This window comes from Antrostomus carolinensis, unplaced genomic scaffold (assembly GCF_000700745.2).
Source record: "Antrostomus carolinensis isolate BGI_N321 unplaced genomic scaffold, ASM70074v2 scaffold36628, whole genome shotgun sequence".
In the NCBI taxonomy this organism is placed as follows: Eukaryota; Metazoa; Chordata; class Aves; order Caprimulgiformes; family Caprimulgidae; genus Antrostomus; species Antrostomus carolinensis.
The window spans coordinates 3224-14775 of record NW_010335641.1 but is presented as its reverse complement, the minus strand read 5'-3'; the positions used below and the strand labels follow the sequence as shown (position 1 = coordinate 14775).

The 11552-nt window shown below is 37.2% G+C and overlaps 1 protein-coding gene across 1 annotated transcript; it reads right to left on the bottom strand.

The window, feature by feature from the left end:
• Positions 1 to 239: 239 nt before the first annotated feature.
• MAPK6 (mitogen-activated protein kinase 6) lies at positions 240 to 9533 on the bottom strand. The gene is made up of 5 exons (XM_010174630.1): positions 8325 to 9533; positions 7427 to 7571; positions 4106 to 4270; positions 3242 to 3443; positions 240 to 2622 (listed from the first exon to the last, which is right to left on the bottom strand). The coding sequence occupies exons 1-5, from the start codon at positions 8877 to 8879 to the stop codon at positions 1524 to 1526; spliced, it is 2166 nt and encodes a 721-aa protein (XP_010172932.1). The 5' UTR covers positions 8880 to 9533; the 3' UTR covers positions 240 to 1523.
• Between the last annotated feature and the right edge of the window lie 2019 nt (positions 9534 to 11552).

Genomic DNA, 11552 nt, shown 5'->3' with positions numbered 1-11552 from the left:
CAGATTTAAATACAGGCCGGAGGCACCGGGACAGGAGAATACTTCTGGAGTCTCCTTCCAGGGCTCTGCATCCCAGCAGCAGCCCTTCTAGGGCAGACTGGACGATAATTTCTCATGCCTTCCTGAGCACCCTGTATTAGGGAGTGCAGGCAAGCAGGCTTGCCTTCACAATACAGCCAGCTGCATTACAGTGGCACTGCTTTATCTTTCATTGTACAAAGCACCAAAAAAACAAGTCATTTTTGCTGGCCATGTTTTTATTTGTTTTTCATTTTAAACAGGGGAGCCAATGATACATCCAGTATTTAAAAAAAATCAGAAGGTAAAACAAATTTTCAGAAGACCGAGATGCTACATGCTATATTTAACCTAATTTTATTCATGCTTGCTTTTGAGGAGGGGTGGGAGCAGGACAAGAATCATTCAGTAAAAACATACAGTAAAAACAAAATGTCTCACCATATAGAACTTTACCCTACAGTAATGTTGTACCTTAATTATTTCCATGCACACAACTAACATTACAAAATTTTAAAAAAATGAACACAATTAAGACTTCTAGGAGCATTTGATAATAAAGCAATTCCTAATTTCTTTTGTAGAGATCAAGCACCTCCAATTGCAAATTCCTATACACAGTGAGTGCTTTACTTGAAATGAAAACTAAAAAATAAAAATTAAAAAAATGTATTGGATAGCCTCAGAAAAAGCTGATGTTAATATATATCCAGCTATGTAGGCAATAAAACCATAGTGCTAAACAAAAACTTTTATCTGAAAAGTAACTCAAAAATTAAGTTGACTTTCTATAATTACAGAAATATACTTATTTGCTAAAATAAATAAAAGTGCTGCATATTAACACTTCACTATAAAGAATGCATACCAGAACATTTATAAATATTGAATGATTTTCAATAAGAATAGCTACTACAATAATGCTGGCTAAATAGAAGTGCATAATGAGAAGCACTATGGGTGGTTAATGTTTTGCCACATACTGCTGTTACCTTGAGGTAGATAACACATGCGTACCAAATTCTGCATTCATTTCAGTTGCTGCTGGTATCATGTGTCTAAGAAATGTGTACAGTATGAAAAACTCTAAAATACGCATGAATGAAAAAATGTTTTGGGAAAAATAGATATTTTCATGCAATTATGTACAGTCTCACTGTGTAAATTTCAAGGCAAGGTTCTTTTTCTGCAAAACATGGACACTGTTTTACTGAGAGAATGGGGTTTTTTTTTCTTGGTTTAGTGCATTTTTTGTTACCTCCTGCAGTTTGCATTATTTTGCTCTATTCTTTAATTTTGTGTGCAAACGACATGCCAGTTTAAAAACAAAACTGTAACTCATGTATAGAAAGTAATTCTGGATTGTAAAAACAATGGTAAACAGAAAACTAATGAAATCCATACCAAAATTACACCATCTGATTCAAGTAAAAAAATTACTTACACTAGTAATAAAAAAAGACAAACGCATCTCATGAATATAAAAGAAATGTCTGCTGAGTGTTTTAATTTAGATGTTTCAGAATGCTGCTGTATGTTTTGTGGGGAATTTGGGGAGACGATTTCATAGCAGAAGGCGTTAACGTGGCCTGTATCGATTTCAGTGGCGACCCAACAGGGCTGTGAAACTGAGGAATACCTATAGCCTCAAGCTGCTTGTTGAAGAGGAGTTCTCCACTGTTACTGAGAAAGCTCTCTTCTCTTTCCTTCTCCCCAAGCTTCCCCTCTTCTACTGGCTCAGGTTCTAGCATTTCAGCATCTTCTTTCTTACTAAAAAATTTGTCCAAATAACTGGTGTAAGTATTTTCTTTTTCAACGTGTTCATCTTTCCTTACTTCGCAACAAAACTGGTCTATGAGGAAGCACTCCTCCCCACTACTTACAAACTGACTGTCCCAAGAAGTTTGGTACAGAGCTTCTAACTGTGCCAAATTGGCCATTCCTTTCTCCTGCTTCTCTCTGCTTACTGACTTTGATATTAATCCTTTCAACTCCATTTGAGACACTGAGCTATTCAAGTCATTTAATTTATCGACGTCAGTAGACTCATGTTGTAAACTAAGCTGAATGGTTTCTGCTATAAACGAATCAAAGTCAAATCCTTGATTCTTCTCCCTTTCTTTCTCAACAAGTTGCTGTGATGCTTCCTCAAGTGCTATCTGAGCTTTCACCAACCCATTCTTTTCACATTTAGACTTGCCTTTCTTATCAGACTTTTCTTTGCTCTGTTCCTTCCAGTTTGAAAGATCTATAATAAGCTTGGGCTCATAGTAATGGTTAACTTCACTGTCTCGCCAAACTAAATTATCTAGGTATGAAGATGACCTCATTTTGTAATTGCAAGTGTGACTACACTCCAGATCACAATACTTGTTTTCATGGTGATCTGAGTACTGCCAGCAAGGCTCAGTAGAGAAGTGGGTGTCAAAGGCAGGATCCTCCAGATACTTTTCACGATCTCCATCCAAATATTTGCGAGGATCTACTTGCACTTCTTCCTCATCAGTAACATCAGAGAGAGCCCTTGGATCACGCTGAACTTCATCAGCTTCATAGTTATTATGAATAGGCCAGTCATGGTCTGAAAACTGACTTTCATGGTATCTGTAAAACAATTTCCTAAGTGTTAGCAGCTAAAATACAGTTTTCCAGTTACCAAAACAGAGATAGTTAAGTTTAGACATTCCCTTACAGAATAATGACAACTCAACACAGATAAAAGTTTTTCCTCAATCCAGTCAGATACCTTTTCCGGGTTTTTCACTTAATCTGGCATAAAGCAATCCTTGTAGCCACATCTAAAACATTTAAGTCCAGAATTACGTAGAATAGCTCACCCCACTTACAGAGCTCTTCCTTAAAGTATGTCAACTGACTTTAAACAACCACTCTAATACTCTTTACTATTATATGCACTAAGCATTGGACAAGACAATCTACACTTAAAACTCTCTTAAAGTTTACTTTTTAGAGAAATATTCTGGGGTGGGGAAAGCAATTATGACATTAACTTTAGATTCTGGAGTCCTGAGTGCATCTCAGGAATGCATCAGCATAACCAAGTCAGTCTAATAAATTATGCACTGTCTAAAACAGAAAAGTTTATTCTCAGGTCAACTTAAGAAGAAACAAACAGAAAAGGAAATGATGCCCATGAAGCAACATTACTTCAAGCACGCAATGATTCAGTTATGTTACTCACCACAGTAAATTATAAATTTACCTTTCCCAATTATAAATATGGCTGTGACTTTCATCCATCAGCAGAATATCATCAACCTCGTCTTCAATGTGAAAAGGATGACTTGAAATAGGCTCATCCGTTGGAAAGGAATAAATGCTCATATAAGGATGGGACAAAGCTTCTTCTGCTGTCAATCGATCCATGGGACTAAATGTCAAAATTTGCTCCAGAAAGTCCAGCGCTGCAGAGAAAAAGTTATCATTAAACAGGAGAAAAATGCCATTTCAGACATCTAGAATTTAAGATTAAGGTGCAGTGCTTTGCTCTAGAGGTGCACATTCACTTAAATGTAGCCACCTGCAAAGTGTCAACTACTGACACTCTACTGCCAAATATGCATTCTGTAGCCATAGGGAAGCTAGAGGAGTAGAGGTCAAATCTAAGATCAACAATAATTTAACTTACAGCAGAAAAAAAGAATACTAAGAGGCAGAATGCGTCAAGCTGAATCAGTATCCACCAACAGCTATCATGAAATATTGCTGTCAGTTGGTTGGGGACTTTCTTTCAAAAACATTTGAAAGACAGTTGTTTTAAACTGACTCTATTCTAATGCTTCCTTATATTTAGAAGGCCAGTGTCAAAACCAGGGCGATTCTATCAGTCTTCCAGTGCAAGAAGGTCCAGCAGAGATTCACAATTCTACTCCAATGATGACCAAGTAGTTATCATGTAATTTTTTTAATTTTTTTTTTAATTACAGCAGAAGACAATTCTTCTTCAGAGAACGCACAGATTATTCTAACTGAAACTTGCTTTTAACAGTCACACCCCTGCACTGTAAAGCTGTTCACTACTTTATGATTTTGAAATACAGGAAGTATTTTTTTCTGAATTACTTACCTTCAGGACTGATGCCTGGAAGCAACTGAGTTAAAGGTTTGTGTGGCTCAGTCATATCGTTTCTAATGTAAACTGGAATTACGTTGAGAAGCTCCTGACGGTCCTCCTCATGTACAACAGGAATTGATTCCAGAATCAACTGCATCTGTTCAAGTTCATGTGCACCTAAGCACCAAGAGAAAATACAAGCTGCCATTTCAGCTTCAGACACTTCTGATCTCTGTATATGAAAGGCATGTCAAAATTCTGTGCTCTATGCAGCTATTTTCAGTAGAAGACTATTATCTCCTACAACAGAGGCAAGGCTGAAGTTCTAAATTTGAATGATAATAAATCTGAAGAGCTCTCAAAAATGCTGTAGCATATCAAGAATTACAGAGCTGCTACACACAGATAAAGCGACCTAACTGTAACTGTGGCAAGGATGTTTTCAGTATGGATGAGGTACCCTATAGCAACAGTATCTTTTTGTTATATATTAGATACTGCAATCCTCCCCTTTCAACTGATCCACTTAATTAATTCAATATTTGACCTCCCTTTGAATTATACGTCCCTTATTAATAGAAAGAGTAGTGGTTTAGCTCAGCAGGAGATCTTACAGGCCACAACCATTTGTATCAATATTCTACTCTGAAACCCTGTATTATTGTCAGGTGTAAGACAAAAATCACCTGCCAGTTAAGCAGTGTAATTTTATTTTTTTTTTAAGGAAAAAAACCCAACAAAAAACTGTATTATTATTGAAATTCTAGTACACTTTAAATGCTAGTTTTCCTGGGTAAAGAACTATAAGGGCCTATACAGCAGGTGCATTTTGAATAATAAACAGCATCTACATTCAGTAGCAGTGTAGTTGTGGAGTACCCAGAAATACAGCTTGTCTACCCCAACTTATTGTTCAGCTCCGACAAGCATGTAGCACCCTAGAGATTCAACTAGCAGATGGAACTCTATAGAAATTATTTGCATGCCAGTGTTTCACCAAGGAGCTCTGGGCAATCATCAGCAATACTGAGGCATATGATATTAAGCACAAAAATAAGTGGGGCCAGAGAAAGATGGTACCATCTCCAAATCTATGTGCTATCGGTTCACTTCAGCAATTTGCACAGCAGTCTGCACTGGATATCCGACCACACGTCTGTCAGATGACTGAAAGAAAAGCTGAGGCAAAGTCACTACAGAAATTTGACCAAGATCTATGTTCCCCAACTGAATCAATCCTGCCTCGTGTTAACTTATCATGAGAAGGCTGTTTTGCCCTCCTACTTCAGACTACTACAAATGACTTAATGTAATCTATTAGATCTTATAGTGCCCATAATTTGCTGGAAAACAGATTCTACTGTATCATTATTTCACATCCCATCCATCCTAAAATTAATCATCTTTCTTTCCACTATAAATGAAATGAGCATTTAAAAATATTTATTAGGAGAAAGAATTACAGAAGTTGTTTGGAACAGCTACTGAATTCCTCTGCCTCGACTTCCCTTCCCTCCCTCATGCCAGGTATTCTGCAATTTTAATCTGCGTTCTTCCTCCCCATTCCTGTCAGCTTTCTAGAGGGCAGGATTCCTAAGGGATGGTTCAGAAGTAGACAAGAAGTTGCAAATTAACCAAAACAAGCCCTCCAAGCAACTTTTTGCAAAAAAAAAAATTATTCAGAGTCTCAGGACAGGCTAACTGTCACGTCTTCTCCCCTTTCCAAATGCATGATGTTAAGAAGCCCACTCCTTAGAAGCGCTGAATTACAAGAGGGACAAACCTACATCTGAAAATATTTTTCTAGGTACGTACACAATGCAATTAGGGCACATAAATGAGCCCACAAACTTGGGATTTTGGTTACTAAGACTGAGTTTAAAAAAAAAAAAATCTAACTCACTACAGAGATATTAGAACAATAAAAACTTTTGGCAAATACCAATGCTACTCAAAAACAGCCAAAATGCTAGCAGTTGCAGTCAATCTATGCTGAAATCCACAGACTTTCTCCCACTATTTCACTGTTCTCCAGTAGAAGTACTTGATGCAATGAAAACCTAATAAATCTCTTATCAGCCGAGCATTTAATATACTGGAGACATTACTCCAATAGTTAGTAACTCAAAGAGTTAGCAACTCTCTGCTAGTTAAGAAAAGCCTCCTCACATATTCATCACCGATTTGTATAAAATAATGATTTCAAGGTGACAGTATTCTATTAATAGCTCTTAATGGGGAAAAAGCTCTCAGTTTCATCACCTTGATGTACAAAGCTAAGAATTACTGCAGAGCTGCGTTTTCAGTCCACATGTATCTACAGGAATGTGAACTCTGAAACACAAACTCAGTTCGTAGAGGTTTTATCTGTACGATGCCAGTAATTCAGACCAACAGCAGCAAATCCAAGAGCAAGCTTGAACGAGACAGCTGCAGCTGAGGCCCCAGGGTGCACACAAAATGTGCATTTCAGAGGTTTACTCTATACCAGCTCATCTGCTCCCATGGCCTGAATGCCTATCAGCATGTGGAGCGATCTCCTACAGTGAGCACATTGGGTGGTCTTCTACAGTGCAAATGGCAGTTTCATTTTATCTAAAAACTCTAGTTTGTGCACTGAGCTAAATCAGCTCTGTGGTACGGGATTGCCATCAAGAGACTTGCTTCAAAAATTTGCTCCTCATCCTAACCAAAGCCCTAATGTAGATGCGTCTGTCCAGCAAGACCAGAGCATTGCTTCCTATCTTACCAGAAACGTGTGAAGGTTACACATTTCCCTGGTGTGCTACACTAAATTTTAAATCTTAATAGTCCTACCTACACCACTGAAACAAAGGTCAGGTCAGAACAGTCTGCAGACGACAAAAAAAAACTGTGAATGGGGAAAAAAGGGCTACTCATCCATAATTTAAAATATAAAGAAGCAAGTGGTGATTAGGTTGATTACATTAAAAAAAATAATCTGTATGAATATGATACTCGGGGCATTAATAATTCTCATACTCCATAGATACATCAATTCACTAAAACACTTCTTAGGCATCCAATAAATTTAACTTAACCTAATTACAGACATATTTACCATATATGTGAGTACTATATTAAACTGTGATATTTATCTAAATACACACTGGTATGAGTAACAAAAATTGAAACATCTGCTTTACAAATACATCCATTTATAGTTTGTTTATATAATTGCATAATAATATAGCATATCCTGATAGTCAATGACTATTGATATCGGCCATGAGAAACAACTTTTCCTTAGGAAGACAACTAAGCAGTACAACTCCTTTTAAGAATACACACACACATTTTTATTCTACCCACCTGCAAAGAGGGTTTTCCCAGTCAGCATTTCAGCAAAGATGCAACCTGCAGCCCACATGTCAATGGCTTTAGTGTAGTTGTTCGGAGAAAGCAAAAGACGGGGCGATCTGTACCATTTAGTAACCAGTCCTTCAGAAAGATGTCCCTAATTAAATTAATTTTAAAAAGAAAAAAAAGAAAAAACTTTACTTAGATTTTTAAGAGGGTTTTTCAATTACTTGTTTCTCATTTTTGAATGCACTACTACAAGATTTTTTTGGTCTCGAGGTCCTAGGGATAGTATCACGTGCCCCTTACTAAGCCTTTCCACCTTTTAAAATGGAACAGCAATATCTTTATGAGTGAACAGCAACAATATAGAAGTAAGACACACTTTATTAGTCAAATGAGGTACTGCAGCAAAACTTCTTATTCCCAGGTGCCAAATAAATGCAGAGATAATAATGAACTCTCTTGTGAAATATGATCTAAACCAGGAAGACAGTATCTCTAAGTAAATCACAGGAAGCAGCCACATTTGCACACTACAAATGCACCACTAATAAACTTATCTAAGGCTTCTATAGTTATGTCTCTAAATGTTGCTCTTAATCTCAGGTTTTGTATTCAGTGTTAAAAATCTGCTTTTCTGAACACATCTAGTTAAAAAAAAAAAAAAAAAAAAAAGGTTTTCTTTTATGCTTGCAATAGTCCTATCCAAGACAAAACATGCCATCCAGAGATCTGTTTTACTCTATCTGCAAGTGTTCCAGTGCTACTGAATGTCCTTAACACGATATCGCACCTGCTAACGAGGCCTTCCACAGACTCTCTCTACCTCTGTGAAAGGGAGAAAGATGCTATTTTAAGAAGGCATGGTTGTCAGCGTATCACTTAAATACGTGCATTCTTCACATACCTTGTGGGAATAATGAGGATCCATGATTCGTGCAAGACCAAAGTCACCAATCTTCAGCACCAAGTCTTCAGTATTAATGAAAAGATTAGCTGGTTTGAGATCTCTATGCAGAACATTTGCAGAGTGAATATACTTGAGCCCACGTAGCAGCTGGTACATGAAAAGTCTGGCATGATCTTCCAGTAAAGGGCCTTGCTCTAGTAGATTAGCCAGATCTGTCTCCATGTATTCCTGGACAATGTAAACACAGTTCAATTCTGTAAGGGAGCCCACGTCATCTGTTAACTGGCTTCCACTAGGACCAAGAATTTCAAATACTTTGACAATGTTATCGTGGTCAAGTCTTCTAATAATTTTGATCTCACGTAGAGCATGTTTAACACTCTGGGGATCTGTAAGGACAATTTTCTTGACAGCCACTCTTTTGTCACAGTCATTATCGACAGCAGAAAAAACTAAGCCATTTCCACCACAGCCCAGTGGTTTTAAGTCCATATACCGAGATCCCAGATCAAAACCATGAATGTTCATGAGACTTTCAAATTTTTCTGCCATTTTAAAATTCTTTACTTTTCTTTTTCCTCAAACTACTAAGCTTCTGTAAACACGCGGAGACACTTCCACTGGTATCTGGAGGAAAGGTCTTACAGAAAGGGAGAAGAAACACTTGGCTTTGACTGCAAGATGGTTTCTTGACACTCTCATTTCATTATGAGCCCGCCAGGCCTGTTGTGTCCCCTTGAATTTAGAGCCCGTAAGCTCTAGAACTCAAACCAAGCATAAGATAGAAAGATTGCAGCATTCATAGTTCAAGAAAGGTGCAGCATTTCTGCAGACATTAAATACAAGAAACTCAAACGGAATGAAATGACATACTATGCACTCAGCTCTACTGTGCTAAACTGGTTAACATTTAACAAAAATGTGAATAAATATGCACATAATAGGCTTCTATTAACATCCTCCTCCTCACAGTGCAGATACATTCAGTGTTGGACTGGTCCTGAGCAGCGTCATTCTATGGTGCTGGTAAGCACTATTTTCTTTTTTCCTTCTTCCTCCTTCTTCTCTCCTTTGTTTACAGTCTAGTTAAACGGGAAACTGGCAGCTCTTGATTTACAAAAGATGCCTTCTGTTAATGATCAGGTGGCTCCAGCTCACCACAATCACAATCAAAGCTACCATCCATTTTACTCCGTGACAACCTGAAAAGGAGAGAAAAACCACATCAGTATTCCAGCACATACAGAAGCCTTCCTCCTCCCCCAACTCCTTAAGTTGTCCTAAACATAAGACCTATTTAGTGTTCAGTTACAAAAAATAAGAAACCATCACAAAAGCTAAACTAACGAGAAATGACATTTACTCTTCATACTTGTGGAGGAAAACTGACAATAATCACCAATCACCATTTATAAATATATATTGTGAAAGTTTTGGATATAACCTATTGAGAATATAAGTCACATAATGAAAAATCCTACTGAATCTTAATAAAGAAAGGAATATCACAGAAAACTTGGCAATTCCCCAATACAGCAGCTGTTAAGAGACAAGTCAGAAACAATAATATCCTGCACCTCAGTCACTAGATTTTTGGAATAATTCTTTCCACAAAACTTTTACTCAAAGACAAAATCTGAGTTTTAACTATTTCACCATAATAAGTGATAACTGGGTACAATTCACACGAAAAGGGTGAGGTTTGTGCACTCTCAGTATTTATTGATTTTCCAGAATATGCAGCACACATCCAATGTCACTTATAAAGTTTAAATCCTTGTGATTTTGGATAAAGTTTACCAACATCTCTAAACATAATTTCGTCTCTATAGATTCATTGTTACAGGAATCATAGGGGTAATTCCTACTTATTAGGCAAATATTATTACTGTATCATTTACTTCTACACTTATCAAACCTAGACTACAGAGAAAAACTAACAGCGAGTACATTTTACACAGTAACTGATATATCCTGTAATCATTTCCCCTAACATATGGGCACTTCCAGACATCATTTATTTTTAATAGTCTCATGAATACAACTACTATTTATGAAAACAAAAGTGGTAATTTTCTCTGTAAGTTTCCCTGTCTACAGCAAGAGAATGTTGTCATAAAGACCACATGTTGCATTTCTGCACAACATCCTCATTTCTTTTAAAAGCTTAAAGATGCCACAAAGAGTCAGAGGTGCACCTTACACAGTGTGGTAAGGTTTGGGCAATTCCATTACAAGTCACTTGTAGGTTCTTCCCCAACAACTATAGGTCACATCAAACCACTAAATGTCTTCGATCTTAGATTAACACATTTCAGCTCTTCACCCAGCTATTTAAATAAATGTAAAGATCTCCAAACTATCCCAATGCTTTAGAATTAATTGTATGACTGTTTTCCCTTAAAATTGTGCTAGCACTTCGGTTGGACAACCAGGACCAAGCAAAACAAGTCTCCCCACTCCTAACAGGGCAGCAAGAATAGCTGACAAATTATTAACATATTCTAAATAATGGCCTCAATTCACTAAAGTAATCAGAATTGCATGCAGGAAAAAAAAATAAAGAAAGGCACACTGGCAAACAGAAACAAGACTGTTTCAACACATTTAAATATTACCATTCCTCAGGCTCAAGCCCAGCTGCCACCAAGATACAGAGCCCCAGTGCCTCGGCTCACTCCCTCCTGCCACACACCACCTGCCTCCAGGTATTGGTACAGCCACGTGACAAACACAGGAAAGAAGGAAACAGAAGCTATCCTCTACTGGTTTTTTCTTCTTAAATAAAGATCACCAAATGTAGTATTTCTAAACTGAAAAGTGTTGAGCTGCCCTCCACTGATGTGGTATAGTGCCCTGCCACAAGGGTCATCTTCAGAGCTTTCTTTACTCAGCACATACAACTATTGCCTTGAGATTCCTTTCTTTGCATACTGCCAAGAGTCCTAATTTTAGACAGTGTCTTACAAGGGTTGTTATAACCTGAGTACAAACTTCATGAGGTCAGTGTTACTTTCCTCAAAACTATCTCAAATTTATCTCAGTATTAAGACATCAGCGTCAGGACCCTTCTTATAATACCTATGAATTTACTTAAAGAACAAATATAAAATTTAGCCTAATTAGGGTAACATCAGTCACTATTCAACTCTTTTTTTCCCCCCAATTATAAAAAACAGAAGTTTAGTCTCTTTTTAACTTTTTTTAAACCTACAAATATTTTCT